Genomic DNA, 16,349 nt, shown 5'->3' with positions numbered 1-16,349 from the left:
TGTGACTTTTGGCAAGTGACTTCATTTCTCTGGGCCTCGGTCTTCTCATCTGTGCAAGGGAAATATTGAGATCTAAATGGACCGTTGCCAAGATTAAATGAGGTAAAACATGCAGAGGGCCTGGAAGGGCAGCTGACACATAAGTGACATCGTAAATTTAGACTTTTTAGCCATTTTTAGCCAACTGTTGTCTTTACCTAATTCTGTTCTTGAGGGCATTGAAAGCCACTCTGGACCTTCAAAACTAAAAGAAGAATAGGGTTCAAGGTTTATGGAGCCATCTTCCAGACCAGTACCTTACCCATTCAGAACCAGCATCCTCTTTTTCATAGCACTATTTTGTAACTCTCTAGAAGATCCTAGAGTGATTCTACACCCAGGAGCCCAACGGCTTACATGTTGAAGTAGACGTTGTCCTATTATGAATTAATGTCCCCTTAGTCTTCTTTTATATTTACAATTAAGGCATCATATGGATTTTTTTAAAATAAATATGTATTTATTTATTACATATATAATAAAGATAAGAGACAGCATGCCACATACCATAAATATATTTAATTTCTTTCTTTCTTTTTTTTTTTTTTTTTATTGTTGGGGATTCATTGAGGGTACAATAAGCCAGGTTACACTGACTGCAATTGTTAGGTAAAGTCCCTCTTGCAATCATGTCTTGCCCCCATAAAGTGTGACACACACCAAGGCCCCACCCACCTTCCTCCTTCCCTCTTTCTGTTTCCACCCCCATAACCATAGTTGTCATTAATTGTCCTCATATCAAAATTGAGTACATAGGATTCATGCTTCTCCATTCTTGTGATGCTTTACTAAGAATAATGTCTTCCACGTCCATCCAGGTTAATACGAAGGATGTAAAGTCTCCATTTTTTTTAATGGCTGAATAGTATTCCATGGTATACATATACCACAGCTTGTTAATCCATTCCTGGGTTGGTGGGCATTTAGGCTGTTTCCACATTTTGGCGATTGTAAATTGAGCTGCAATAAACAGTTTAGTACAAGTGTCCTTATGATAAAAGGATTTCTTTCCTTCTGGGTAGATGCCCAGTAATGGGATTGCAGGATCAAATGGGAGGTCTAGCTTGAGTACTTTGAGGTTTCTCCATACTTCCATTTTTTAAAATGATGTCCTTAAGTAATTCTGTTGTATGACATAAGGACAAGGCCAGCACTTCTCAAAATCCAGTGTGTGAATCTCCAGTAATCTTGATAAAATACAGATTATAATTCAGTAGGGCTTAGGACTCAGGGGAGCCTGAGAATCTGCATTTCTGATGAGCTCCCTGGTGAGGCCAATGCTGCAGGTTCAGGGAACCACACCTTCAGTAATAAGAATCTGGAAGGTGAAGAGTGAAGTAATTCTGACACAGGTAGACATACACAACATCACCAGGAGTGGGACAGGTACAAATGATGGCTGACTCGGAGTTGTGTTGACAATTCAAATCACATGAGGGGAGTTGCTATCAGTATCAAGATATTCCAATATGGTGAATACTTCTTGGTAAAGTTTCAGACACAACAGAGTTTCAGACACATAATGTCTAATAATAGCTTGGTAAAGTTTCAGACACAACAGAGTTTCAGACACACAATGTCTAATAATAGCTGCATTCCAGGAAAATGCAATGTATATTAAAAACATGGCAAAAATATTTTGTGTTTGTATGTAAAAAAAAATTAGGTTAAAATTAAAAGTTAAAGATAATTATAAACAAGAGTTGGAGACCATCATGGACAACTAGAAAGACCCCATCTCTACAAAAAAAATTTTTAAAGCTGGGCATGGCGGCATGTACTTGTAGTAGGAGTACTGAGACAGGAGGATCACTTGAGCCCAAGAGCTCGTGGCTACAGTAAACTATGATCATGCAAGACCAACTATGATGGATCACACCGTAATCCTAGCTCTCTGGAAGGCTGAGGCGGGTAGGTCACTTGAGCTCAGGAGTTTGAGACCAGCCTGAGCAAAAAGGAGACTTTGTCTCTGCTAAAAAAAAAGAAAGAAAAAGAAAAGCTGAGCCTTGTAGTGGGTGCCTATAGCCCCAGCTACTTGGGAGGCTGAGGCAAGAAAGATCACTTGAGCCCAACCAAGAATTTGAGGTTCCTATGAGCTATGATGCCACAGCGCTTTACCCAGGGTGACAGACTTAGATTCTGTTTTAAAAAAAAAAAAAGAATATAAAATAATAAGACAATTCCATTCTCTGTTATAATGAAGCCAGTGGCCCTAGGAGGTCTGCCTTATTTTTCCTCTTATTTGGTCATTCCTTGGGTCTTTTTTGCAGATACACCCTGTTTTTTCTTCTTCAGGGTATTGATAATATATATCTTTTTTTCTTCTTGTTCACTTGTTCACTTCCCCTCCCATTTCTATCAGCATCTCTCTAGCTTTCACTGGCTCACCCCAATGAAAAGAGGATGGCAGCACATTCTATTTCATATAATTCACTAGTTGGTGGCCCCAGATCCATTACAACAGGTGACTGAGCCTAGAGGTACCCCAGGGTAACCAAAGTAAGGATGAAGCCTTTCCAGACACCCTATAAAAATCTGTAGAGCTCAGAGCTTCTGCTACTCCCCAGAAGTGCCTCCTGCCAGACCTGGCTGAGTAAAGAGAACATTCACAAAGGCCCGTTCTGCCCCAGAATTCATATCTCAGCTGTTTGCATCCTAGTTTCACCTGCATTTGTCACCATGACAACCCATTCTCCAAAAGGAACAAGAAGAGAAATGCTGGACTTCTGAGCCCCACAGTTTATTCTGCATGGGGGCAGGGAGCGCTTCATTCTTAAGCATTCTTTCTTTTTTTTTGAGACAGGGTCTTACTTTGTCACCCTTGGTAGAGTACTGTGGCATCACAGCTCACAGCAGCCACAAACTCTTGGGCTCAAGTGATTCTCTTGCCTCAGCCTCCCGAGTAGCTAGGACTACAGATGCCTGCCATAACGCCCAGCTACTTTTACAGATGAGGTCTTGCTCTGGCTCAGGCTGGTCTCGAACCTGTGAGCTCGGGCAGTAGACTCACCTGGACTCCCAGAGTGCTAGGATTACAGGCACAGGCCACTACTCCTGGCCAAGCATTCTGATTTTTATGTTACCCCTGAGGGCCCCTTAGCAGTCTCCCCAGCACCCATACTACATAAACTCCAAGTTCTTCATCACCCGTTTTCTTCTTAGAGAAAGAATCCTCAGTCTTTTCCTAGCTGGGTAATGCTGGGCAGATGACTTTGCCTCTCTGAACCTGTTTCCTCCTCTGTAAAATGGAGCTGATCATAATACCCACTCCAAGGGTAGTGGTTGTGGGGATTAAATAAGTTAATACATGAGATCCTCAGGACAGTGGAGGCTGCTATTCTCATTACCCCCAAATAATCTGAGACCACCTCTTGGGTCTCAGGGCTGAATGTGCCTAGGTGAGGTGTTCACAGCCCTCAGCTGAGGGATACTAACGCAGTTAGCTGGCTAAAGGGTGCTGTTCAGGACAGGTGTTAGTAACCAGCCACGTATTCCACACAGATGATGCCAGATCCTTTGGAGGGAAGGTGGGGGAAGGAACTCAATGTCAAAGTTTTCTGCCCCTTTTGAGTTCTTCTTGGAGGCACTTTGGCAATGAAACCTCCTGGAGATTGATACTAGGCTTCTGCAACCTGAGCTTGTTAAAATTCCCCAATGAACAAAGCCTACAGAAAGTCAATGAAGAAGTAAAAACCAGACAAAACAAAAATTTGTAGCCACCCTTTCCATCCAAACAAGGATGCACAATGGTGTTTCTCTCACCAAATGTCCCCGTGACCTTCCCCATAGTCTCAGCTGCTGTATTATTTAGTACAACCTCTTTAGATGGAGGCCAAAAGACTTAGGTTCTTCGTGAAATTATAACTGAATGAAGCCTGCTATTTGGTACAGATATTTCTCTCATGTACACAGAGGATGCCAAAAAATGTATACATATTTTCAGGAAAAAGCAGTATAAAAATTATAATACTCGGGCAGCACCTGTGGTTCAGTGGGTAGGGCACTGGCCCCATCTACCAAGGGTGGCGGGTTCAAACCCCGCCCTGGCCAAACTGCAACAAAAAATAGCCAGGCGTCCTTGGTGTGTGCCACACCTTCTGGGGGCAAGACATGATTGCAAGAGGGACTTTACCTAATAAATGCCATCAGTGTAACCCAGCTTATTGTACCCTCAATGAATCCCCAACAATTAAAAAAAATAGCCAGGCGTGGCAGGCGCCTATAGTCCCAGCTACTCGGGAGGCTGAGGCAAAAGAATTGCCTAAGCCCAGGAGTTGGAGGTTGCTGTGAGCTGTGATGCCATGGCACCCTACCAAGGGCGACATAGTGAGACTCTGTCTGAGAAAAAAAAGAATTATAATAGTCAATAAGTACCGATAACTTTTATTATCTTGTATATTGTATCTTATAATTCTTAGAATTGCAAAAGTCAAATATAACATGAATGTTGCAATTTTAATACCGTTTTTTCCTTTCTTAAAATGTGCATACTTTTTTTGGCACCTTCTCTGTGTGTGTCTGTGTGTATACATACACATATACATATACACACACACACAATAAAAAAATTCCCAGCCATATTTTCATCTGAGGTACAACTTCTCAAAATGAATTCCAAGCAGGTTAAAATTAGGGACTTCTTTGTGGACTGTGCAAAATGTTGGCAAAATTCTTGTTTAGAATTTACCTTATTTAATCCACACCTTTACCAGTACGGTAGATGCTCACCATATATCATGGTATACATTTCCCAAGTCTGCTAGCAGTCCCTAGCACCCCTTGGCTTATAGACACATCACTCCAATCTCTACCTTCATCTCCATATTTTCTTCTTTCCTTCTCTTCACTTATGAGGACACTTGCCTTTGGATTTAGAGCTCACCCTAATTCAAGAAGACCTTCTCTTGAGATACTTAACTTAATTACACCCACAAAGATCATTTTTCCCAAATAAGGTTACATTCATAGGTGCTAAGTGGACATATCTTTGAAGGGGCTACCATTCAACCTACTACAGTCTCCCCTGACTGCTAAAATCCACATGTATTCCACATGCAAAATATATTCAGCCCATCCTAACATCCCCAAAAGTCTTAACCCCTTGCAGCATCAGCTCTAAAGTCCCAAATCTTAGCTTCTAAATCATCTTCGTCAGGGGCGGGTGAGACTCCAGATGTGACTCTGCGTGTGTTCCATTTGGGGGCAAATTTCCTCTCTCTGTGGACCTGGAAACTATAAGATAAATTATCTTTATCTTTGTTTCCAAAGTGCAATGGTGGGACGGGCACAGAATATACATCTGCATTCCAATGGGGAGAAACTAGAAGGGATGAAGAGGTCGCTGACTCTAAGCAAGTACTAAACCAGCACGCAAATTCTATTAGGTTTCAAGGGCTGGGAATAATCTTCTATGACTCTCAGCTCATTAGCACATTTAGTCCTACAGTGACTCAGTGAGGTTACCATCACCATATTATGGATAAAGAATCAAAGCTGCATAACTCACCAAGGGTTACATAGCTGATAAGCTCTACGGTCATCACTGTAAGTCTCCAAGAAAAGTAAAGTTCTATTCCTGTTACCCCCGGTTTAAAAGTGAGGAAATGGCTGGGCACAATGGCTCATGCCTATATCCCCTAACACTTTAGATGGCCAAGGTAGGAGGTTGCTTGAGTCCAGGAGTTCAAGACCATCCTGGACAACACAGTAAGACTCCATCTCTATAAAAAATTTTAAAATTAGCAGGGTGGGCTCGGTGCCTGTAGCTCAAACAGCTAAGGCACCAGCCACATACACCAGAGCTGGCAGGTTTGAATCCACCCCAGGCCTGCCAAACAACAATAACTACAACAACAACAACAAAAATAGCCAGGCGTTGTGGCGGGCGCCTGTAGTCCCAGCTACTTGGGAGGCTGAGGCAGGAGAATCGCTTGAGCCCAGGAGTTGGAAGTTGCTGTGAGCTCTGTTAGCACAGCACTCTACCCAGGGGGACAGCTTGAGTCTCTGTCTCAAAAAAAAAAAAAGAAAAGAAAATTAGCAGGGTGTGATGGTGCATGCTAGTATTTTCAGCTACTTAGGAGTCTGAGGAGAAAGGATCACTTCAGCCAGGAGTTCCAGACTACAGTGAGATGATTGCACCACTGCACTCCAGCCTGGGCAACACAAGACCCCATCTCTTTTGAAAAAATAACTTTTTCAAAAAAATGAGGGAACTAAAGCTCAGAGAGGTTAATCAAACTATACAAGGTCACATAGCCAGTAAGTGGCATTGCCAAGACTCAAAACCCAGATCAGTCTCTCTGCCCAAAAGCCAATCCATTCTTTCCCCCCAAACCATGAGTATCTCCCCTCTGCATGGACACCCCCTGAGAAGGGAAGCATTTGGTTGGATCTGCTGCTTTCCCCATGCAGCCTTAGAGAAACAACGAAACTGCCTTGGATTCTCTTTCCAGAAAGTACTAAATAGAAGCATCCCACTTACCTACTTCATTCTGCAAATAAATTAGCTTGTCTCTCTTCCACTTACTAAAAACACTGTGGACTTTTGCAAGTTAAAATGCAAAAATAAAAGAAGGAAAATGGTGCCAGCAGGGGGCTCTCTGGCTTCCTTGGCTTGTAGACACATCACTCCAGTCTCCTATTCCATCTCTATATTTTCTTCTTGGAGAAGAAAAGCCAGCCTTGGGGAAAGCCAGCCCTTTTTTTTTTTTTAAGTGGATTTGTGGGTTCCAGATTGGGTCTGGGGAAGGGGCCAGTGCTGTCCAGACGTCTGTAGTCCACCGAGTACCAGACTGACCCCAGTGTCAGCAGAGCCATGACTCCTGAGTAAGTGTCTGTCTGTCTGGGGGTGTCCATGGTTGGGGGAAAGAAGGGTTGTTGGGAGAACTGGACCTGTGGGACCTCTTCTGGGGCTTTAGTGTCCTCATCTGAAAAATGGAGGCGTTCACTTATCATTTGACAACGTTACCAAACATTAACCAGGTGCCACGCCTAGACTGGGCACTGAAACTCAGATATGAATGAGAGAGAAAAATAAGCCTCTTCCCTCTTGGAGCTGATATCATGGTGGGCATTGAGGTAGCAAGGACCCCTAACTTTTTTTTTGAGACAGGGTCTGGCTGTGTCACTTAGGCTGGAGTACAGTGCCATCATCATAGCTCACTGCAGCTTTGAACTCCTGGGCTCAACCAATCCTCCCGCCTCAGCCTCCTGAGTAGCTATGACCACAGGAGCTGCCACCACACCCTACTTTTTTTTTTCTTTTTTGCATAAAGACAGGGTCTCACTTTCTCACCCAGGCTGGAATGCCGGGGCATGATTATAGCTCACTGCAGCCTTGAACTCCTGGCCTCCCAAAGTCCTGGGGTTATAGGTGTGAGCTGGACCCTTAATGTTGTCCTTTTACATTTTCTTCTTCCAAATGCTCTGAGGGCTCAAGCACTTCACTTGTCACCTGATTGTGTGGTATTAAGTATTTGAGTAATGAAGGCCCCAGACTCCTCTTCATCTCCCCAACTCTCCACTTCCAGCTACACCAACCTCCTGGCTACTTCTGAAACTCAGCAAGTTCCTCTCGACCTCAGAGCTCGCACTTGCTGCTCCCCCTGCCTGGACTGTTTCTCCCCTGACCCTCACATGCATCACTCCCTCCTGTCATTCTGCTCACACCTTCCTTTGTCACCCCCAGCAAGAGGCCTTCCTTGAGTATCTAAAGTACCTGACTCCTCCCTCCTCTTCGTTCTTCAGGCCACCACACTTGTGTCCCCATGAGAAATTATCTTGGTCATTTACTAGCTGTGTAGCCTTAGGCAAGTGACTCAACCTCTCTGAGCTTTGGTTTCCTCATGTATAAATTAGTGCTAGTCATTGTACCTCTTAGGGGTGAAGATAGAGAAATTATTACAAGTCAAGTACTTAGAACAGTCCCTGGGACTTTGTATTACTGAGATGTTTGATATTATTATTTCTATTGTTATTTTTTACCATGATTCACTGTATATATGGCCTGCCTCCCTTAACTAGAACATTATCGGGGAGCATACATATTACAGGCTTTTAAAGCCATGAAGCAGTTCCTCCACCCCTGAAGAGATGGCATTCATGCATCTGCTTTCTGCTTTCTTCGAGAGCAGATAAGCATCTAGAAATGTTGTATGCCCCAGTCCTACCCGGGAGCTAATGAGAGACATGTAGGCTAAGTCAGGAAGCTTTAAGTTGGAACAAGAGGTGTAGGCTCTAGCAGAGATTTCTTTCCCCTCTGATTTGTAGACCCTTTTTCTCCCAAGAGAGAAGCTTCTTTCCCCCAGACCAGAACCTGGGAGTGTGGAACGTAGGGTTCATGTCATCTGTGCATTTGTAAAACCCTCAGAGTCCTAACAGATATAAGATGAGAAGGGGCCCTATAATTCTAGTACTTTAGGAAGTCAAACAGGAGGATCGCTTGGGGCCAGGAGTTCCAGACCAGCCTGAGCAAGAGCAAGACCCAATCTCTACTAAAAATAGAAAAATTAGCTAGGTGTGGTGGTGGGCATCTGTAGTCCCAAATACTCAGGAGGCTGAGGCAGGAAGCTTGAGCCCAGGCATCTGAGGTTGCAGTGAGCTATGATTACGCCATCGCATTCTAGCTTAAGCAACAGAGTGAGACACTGTCTCAAAAATAAAAGAAAGAATAGGCTCAACACCCATGGCTCAGTGGTTACAGCACCAGCCAGGCTGGCGGGTTTGAGTCTGGCCCAGGCCAGCTAAAACAACAATGGCAACTGCAACAAGAAAATAGCTGGGTATTGTGGGTGCCCGTAGTCCCAGCTATGCAGGAGGCTGAGGCAAGAGAAATCACTTAAGCCCAAGAGTTCGAGGTTGCTGTGAGCTGTGACACCACGGCATTCTACCAAGGGTGACATAATAAGACTCTGTCTCAAAAAGAAAGCAAGAAAGAGTAAAGACCTGTGAATGGGCAAGGAAAGGTCTTTATATCTGTGCAAGAATCAAATAGGCCCTTCGCGATGCCAGGTGCTAGAGAGCTTTGGGACATGCCTTCTCTGTGACCAAGTTGTACCCTTGAATGTTAGAATCTTTGGCAGGATCCAGAAATATTGCTGCCCTGGTCCCCTAACTCAGTTGTGGGTTCTTGCTTTCCTCAGAGAGACCCAGGGCTCTGGGGTACCCATGTCGGGCCCCAACCTGTCAACTACCCGGCCAATCCAACAGGACCTGGGCCGCCACGACCCACCCCTGGCCGAGGACATTGACAACATGAAGAACAACAAGCTGGCCACCGCAGAGTCAGCCAGTCCACACGATAGCCTCAGCCACTCCGGCCTGCCCCAGAGCCCAGCCAAGATGGGGAACAGCACGGACCCTGGCCCCACGCCAGTCCTCCCCACCATGGCCACCAACCCCCAGAACACTGCTGCCAGCCGCCGGACACCCAACAACCCGGGGAACCCGTCCAACCCTGCCCCCCCCAAGACCCCTGAGAATAGCCTTATCGTCACCAACCCCAGCAGCACCCAGACCAACTCAGCTAAGACTGCCAGGAAACCCGACCACACCACGGTGGACATCCCCCCAGCCTGCCCACCCCCACTCAACCACACCGTCGTCCAAGGTGAGACCCTCTACCTTCATGCATCTCTGACAGGGGATCAAGCATCCCTGGGCCAGGCTTCCTGGGCTGTGTCCCCAGAGGCTCTTCTGAGTGACCTGGAAAATGGGTACAGACATAGATGTTACCCCACAGTACTGTGGGAGGATTCAAGGGGATAATATGTGTATAATGCCTGGCACACAGACATGCTCATAGGGTCAGTGATATTTCCTGAATCCTTCATTCTCTTAGGGAAGCCAGGAGGCCACCATATTTGAGGAGCAATGGCTTCCTCTGATGGAAATTTGGTGGGTCAGGTGATTTCAAGAAGGAAAGAAGGAAGGGAGAGAGGGTGGGTGGGAGGGAAGGAGGGAAGGATGGAAGGAAGGAAAGGAGGGGTATAAAATTAGCGGGGTGTTGTGGTGTGCACCTGTGGTCCCAGCTACTCGGGAGGCTGAGACAGGAGGATTGCTTGAGTCCAGCAGTTCAAGTTTGCACCGAGCTATGATCGTAACACTACACTTCAGCCTGGGCAAGACTTTTATCACTTAAAAACAAACAAACAAACAAACAAAACCACTCTATCTTTTAAAAAAAAAAAAGTATAAAAGACAGATAATGAACTTTAATAATATACTGTATTTTGCCCCAAATTCTATTTATCCAAAATGTTATATGTGTACTTCCAACATCTAATGAATATTTTTCAGATTGTTAACAAGATATTTTATGTTCTTTTTCTTGGAATCTGGCATTTGTTTTATACTTACAGTACATCCATTTGATTGGCCACATTTCAGGTGTCCAGTAACCACATAGGGCCAGTGGCTGCCATGTTGGACAGAAAAGGTTTAGACTTCTGAGGGATTGGCAGGTTTGGCCCCTGTGAAATCAGGATCAGAGGAGCACTGAGGAATTTAAAGTTGAACCACTGAGCCAATTATTTCCTAAGATTATAATAGTAGCTCAGTTGTTGTAGGGTCAGTTCTGTGCAAAAGATTTCCATGGGTTTGCTCAATAAGTGCTTACCACATTCCTAAGAGATTGATCTTGTCACTGTGCCCATTTTACAAATGAAGAAACTGAGGTTCAGAGAGACTCAGCCTGCCCACGCACATAGAACTAGGCTAAGCTATCGAATTGGTGCTCCAGAGGCTGGGGTCTCCTTACCCCAGTCAGGAAAGGGGAACTACTGATGGGAAACCCTGCAGTTCATGGGAAAGCTCAGTATTTCCATCTGTAAAGTGGGTCTACTGGCATTCTCCCAAGTGACAGTACAAAGGTTAAACAGGATAGGGGCAGGTCTGTGATCATATCCCATGAGGGACCAACCAGACTCAAGGTTACAGAGTGGTTGAGAGCAGGCGCTCTGGGGCCAGGCTTCCCAGGTTCAAATCCCAACTTTGCCACTTCTGGCTTTGTGACCTTAAACAAGTCACTTCATTTCTCTGTGCCTCAATTTCCTTGTCTATAAAATGAGGGATATACAAGTACCAACCTCATAGGGTCATGTAAGGATTCAATGGCATGATATGATGCCTGGTACACCGTAGGCACTTTATAAATGTCAGCTGCATGCCCTGGGAGTGCACAGGAGCCCAAAGACTTGTGGGAAATCATGGAGGGAGCCCTATGTTGGTTCTTGTCCCAACAGTGAACAAAAACGCCAACCCAGACCCACTGCCAAAAAAAGAGGAAGAGAAGAAGGAGGAGGAGGAAGATGACCCTGGGGAAGACGGCCCTAAGCCCATGCCCCCCTACAGCTCCATGTTTATCCTGTCCACGACCAACCCGTGAGTATGGCCCTTGGCAAGGGCAGGGGAGCCTGGGGTCCTCACCAGGGTGGCGGAAGTCAGGCCAGACAGAGGGTAATAGGGGAAAGCTGTCTGTCTCCAAGACCACCATCAGTCCAGGGGACCTTTGAACCAATTAAAAAATGATACTCCTTTCTTAAGTCACATAAGATGGGACTTCGTCATAATATACTGATTTTGTTGGAAAAGACCCTTTCTTGCCATCAGCTAGAAAATCATTGTCATAAATAAGCAAGGCTACACTGTGATGTGCCCCTTAGAAATAAGTGCCTCATGTAGTATGCAACCTGCACAACTGTACATGGCAGCCTTGGGCCTTGAGCACTATATTCCGAACTTCGGCTCTGCCAAGGTTTGGATTTCTGGGCAGATGTTCTCTGAGTTCCATGACCTTCTGTCTTGGCATCTTTAAGAAGGATAGGTTATATAGTGGAGAAATTTATCACAAGAATGCAAGAGATTGTTTTAGGATTGCATTTTTCCAAAGGGTATATCTTGAAACCCTGATCCTTCTAAATGCTTCTTGACAAAGAAAAATGTCAAATCAAGTAGGGGAAAACTGCTTTCTATAATCTGCCTCTTGGAGACTTACCATACATACTTTTTTACTTACTTGATTTCCCTGTTTTACTAAAGAAACACTTATGTGGTACTTACTCAGGGACAGGCACTGTTCTGAGTGCTTTAAATATGTTTTGTTAATTTTATTGTAATAGTCATATACGGTTGGTACTATGCTTCATTTGCTAAATGAAGAAACTGAGATCCAGAGAGGTGAAGTCACCTGCCCAAGGTCACACAGCAGGTGAATGGAAGAGCTGGAATTTGAGCCCAGACAAGCTGACTCTAGCAAGCTGTTCTTAACCCCTCAACTCTGCTCTCATTCATATGACCTTATGACCTATTTATTATTCGCTCCACTTAAGAGGTTAAGTAGTATCCCATTTGGCACATTAAAGGCTCTGACAAGGCTTGCAACTTATAATTTCAGCAACTAACTTTCTGGAGCCCCTATCATGTGCCAGGAATGTATTACTTCTTTCAGTTCTCACAATCCTATTATTATGGCCATTTTACAAATGAGGCACAGAGGAAATAAGTAACTTGCCCAAGGTCGCACAGCCAATTTAAAAACAAAATGAGAGGCTCTGCGCCTGTGACTCAAGTGGCTAAGGCACCAGAGCTGGCGGGTTCAAATCCAGCCTAGGCTGCCAAACAACAATGACAACTGCAACCAAAAAATAGCCGGGCGTTGTGGTGGATGCCTGTGATTCCAGCTACTTGGGAGTCTGAGGCAAGAGAATTGTTTAAGCCCAGGAGTTGGAGGTTGCTGTCATCTGTGATGCCATAGCACTACCCAGGGCAACAGCTTGAAGCTCTGTCTCAAAAAAAAAAATAAATAAATAAAACAAAATAAGAAAGAAAGAAATCTGCTTAACCCATAGATTCCTAATTTTGTTTAACACTAGGACATTTTATGCATGAAAAACCTTTTACTCGCCTACCAAATCAAGGGCTTGGGGATCAAGATATTCCATGATGGCTATTTGTGAATGATAGGAACCTTGATAAATCGAACATATGAATGTCTTCCATAGCCACTGTCCCCCACTGTCTTCTTTGGATCCCAGGGCCCAGAGAGGGCCTCCAGCTGAATAGTTTAATAGTCTGTTGGGTATGGAGCCTTAGGAGTTGGAGATCTCAGGTAGTGGTAAGTGACATAAGGAAATTTGCGAGGAAGTTTGTGAGCCTGTGGTCTGAGTGGACCTCTGCATGCCCACCTGTCTCCAACAGCCTTCGCCGCCTGTGCCATTACATCCTGAACCTGCGCTACTTTGAGATGTGCATCCTCATGGTCATTGCCATGAGCAGCATCGCCCTGGCCGCTGAGGACCCTGTGCAGCCCAACGCACCACGGAATAATGTGAGTCTCACTGAGCACATCCCTTCATAGCCTGGCTCCTCTGTCATGGACCACTTTTTCCTACATCCAGAAGGCTCATTGCTAGGATCAAAGGGATATTGGGGGCACCCCCTAGGCATAGCCCCTATAGCTGCTGGTTGGGAGGGGAAACTGATTCCTTAGGGACTCTCTTGAGCACAAGATATTCCTTGACAAGGCCGTGGCTATGTGAGCCTGGTAGAGAGGAGGTGGTCCAAAGTAGCTGGGACTAAAAATTGCCAGACTCCCTAAGGGGGGCATGAGACTGGCAGGATGTGGATGTTGCATATGCCTTGCATGGAATGGGAGGGACCTAATAAAACACTGTGGCTCCCAGGAAAGTAATTTTTTTTTTTTTTTAGTGTGGCAGTCAATGTATTAATTGAGCCCCTGCTGTGTTCCAGGCACTCGGCATGCAGTACCTCACTTAACCCTCACAAAATCCCTCCCAGATATTCCTGTTTGACCAGTGAGGAAACTGAGGCTCAGGGCGGGATGTGAGTGGATAGTATGTGACCTGTCCAGGGTCACACAGCAGAATTCCAAGAATGTGTCCCACACACAGCTCCCACTGTCTGCATTAATTGAGCACCTACTGTGTGCCAGGGCTATGTGAGTATCACCCCCATTACTCCTGCCAAGCAGGAATGAGTGCATGATCATGGTTCATACAGGGAAATCAAAGCACCAGCAGTCAAGGGCGCACCTCATCCGTCCATCTGTGAGCCAGCAGGCAGAGACCTGACCCCGGGGCCTAGCAGAGGCTGGACTGGTGATGCCTATTTCCCCAGCTCCCTCCTGCCATTGCTCCCTGCCAGCCCGTAACCAGAGGTGCAGTTTCTGCTGGTCAGAGGCTCCGTCACCCCAGCTAAGTAGGTTAAGACTCTGGCGACACTAACCATATCCATCAAGCCCGCCTGCAGCTTACCATGCGCTTTCACTTCCTTCTCAGGCTCCCTCGGGACTGATGAGGGAGATGGAAGGAAATAATTAGAACAAAATTCATACCAGTGCGGACCTCACAGCTGCCCCACTTATTCCCTGCAACCTGAGGGAATTTCCCCCAGAGGCCTTGGGGAGGCCGTGTCCCAAGAAGCATCAGGAACCCACCCACACCCCCGGCAACTACAGGAGGAAAAAGAAGCCTTGTCTCTGACAGGAAGGACATAGGCATGGGTGGCCCAAGTGACCTTGCAGCTCCCAGGGTTGAAGGGAATCAGAGCAGGCCTCAGACCAGCTGCCATGGAGCGTTTGCAAAGTGTCAGCTCCCTGGGACCCCTCCCTAATTTATCTTTGTAAGGATACTGTGGCCTCTTACTGCTCACACCATGTATCCACCATCCAGGACAGAAAGTGCCCCTGATGGCATGGGCTCCCCAGTTCCTCCACCACCCCTCCACTGCCTGCCTTCTTTCTAGAACTGAGATTCTCAACCTGGGACAATGTCTGGAGACATTTTTGGTTATCACGGCAAGAGAAGGCAGGTGCTCCTGGCATCCAGTGTGTGGAGACCAGAGATGCTGCTCAACGCCCTGCCTTGCCCAAGACGGCACCCCCCACAGAGAGTGATCCAGCCCCAAATGTCAGTAGCACTAAGCAGACAAACCCTGACTTAGAGGCAACCAGGGCCCCAACTTCTGGAATGTGTGTTTCTCAGCTTTTTCATTTTCCCGCACGCACATGATTTTTTTTGTTGTTTGTTTTTGAGACTGGGCCTCACTCTGTTGCCCAGGCCAGAGTGCAATGGCACAATCACGGCTCACTGTAGCCTCAAACTCCTGGCCTCAAGTGATCCTCCTGCCTCAACCTCCCAAAGTGCTGGGATTATAGGCAGGCATGAGCCACCACACTTGGCCTCATTCATAAACATACAACTTATTTTTGTTCCTTTGTAACACTGAATAAATGGGATACTTCTATGCCTTGCTTTTGCCACCCAGTGTTTTATCTGCCCTAAAATAAGCACGTGTTGTTGCAGCTATCAGTGGACGTTCTTTATCATGCTGTTTAATATTCACTACATGGCATGGTTCATTTATCCATCTTCCTGTTGATGGACATTTGGATTGTTCCCAGGTTTGAAAACTGTCCCTGTGCCCCACCTCCCAACATGTTTCCTGGTATCCCTGGACAAGAATTTCTCTAGGGTATAAAACGAGAAATTGAGTTTCCAGATCATAGAATTTGGCCAGGCTCGGTGGTTCACGCTTGTAATCCTAGCCCTCTGGGAGGCCGAGGCTGGCAGATTACCTGAGCTCAGGAGTTGGAGACCAGCCTGAGCAAGACTGAGACCCCTCTACTAAAAAAATAGAAAAAACTAAGGCAAGAGGATCACTTGAGCCCATGAGTTTGAGGTTGCTGTGAGCTATGACGACACCACAGCACTCTACCCAAGGTAAAAGAGTGAGACTCTGTCTCAAAAAAAAAAAACAAAAATAACCGAATTCGCAAGTAGTCAGCCTCAGTCAATACAACCAGAATGTCTATCAGAATGCCAATAAATACAGTGACAGTTGTACTGATAGCACTGGGGGACTAGGCTCCACATCCTTGTCAATACTTGGTGCTATTGGCTCTTTCACTTGGCTGATCCGCTGGGAGTGGAGGCAGATTCCACCGGGGCTTTGCTTTACATTTGCCTGTGATGAATGGGACAAGGACCTTTTCAGATTGGACTTAAGCAACAGGAAATGCCATTTGTAAAAAGATCAAAAGAGATCTAGATATCAGAGATGATTGGACCTAGTTTATTGGTCTTTTGATTTCCACTTGCAGGATTTATCAAGCTGTCTAGAATTTGATTCACCTGACTCCCCATCCCCTGGCCTGCCCTTCCCCAAATTCCATTCCTTCCCTTTTTCCATCCTTCCTCCGATTCAGTCCTTTAGTAAGTATTTAATAAGCAACTACTACGTACCAGGTGCTGAGCTAACCGTGGAGGACTAAGAGGGTATGAGGTGGTCCCTGC

The 16,349-nt window shown here is 45.7% G+C and overlaps 1 protein-coding gene across 14 annotated transcripts in view; it reads left to right on the top strand.

Moving 5' to 3' along the window:
* CACNA1A (calcium voltage-gated channel subunit alpha1 A) overlaps positions 1 to 16,349 on the top strand; it is a 358,837-nt gene that overhangs the window by 276,742 nt on the left and 65,746 nt on the right. For all 14 annotated transcript variants that reach the window (XM_053584930.1, XM_053584936.1, XM_053584931.1 and 11 more), the window contains 3 exons: positions 9,180 to 9,646; positions 11,280 to 11,418; positions 13,234 to 13,363. In XM_053584930.1, coding sequence (XP_053440905.1) covers positions 9,180 to 9,646; positions 11,280 to 11,418; positions 13,234 to 13,363 — 736 coding nt within the window. The remainder of the gene's footprint in view (positions 1 to 9,179; positions 9,647 to 11,279; positions 11,419 to 13,233; positions 13,364 to 16,349) is intronic.

The sequence above is a fragment of the Nycticebus coucang genome, chromosome 3 (genome assembly GCF_027406575.1).
Source record: "Nycticebus coucang isolate mNycCou1 chromosome 3, mNycCou1.pri, whole genome shotgun sequence".
Classification (NCBI taxonomy): domain Eukaryota; kingdom Metazoa; phylum Chordata; class Mammalia; order Primates; family Lorisidae; genus Nycticebus; species Nycticebus coucang.
This window is presented reverse-complemented; position numbering and strand designations above follow the sequence as displayed.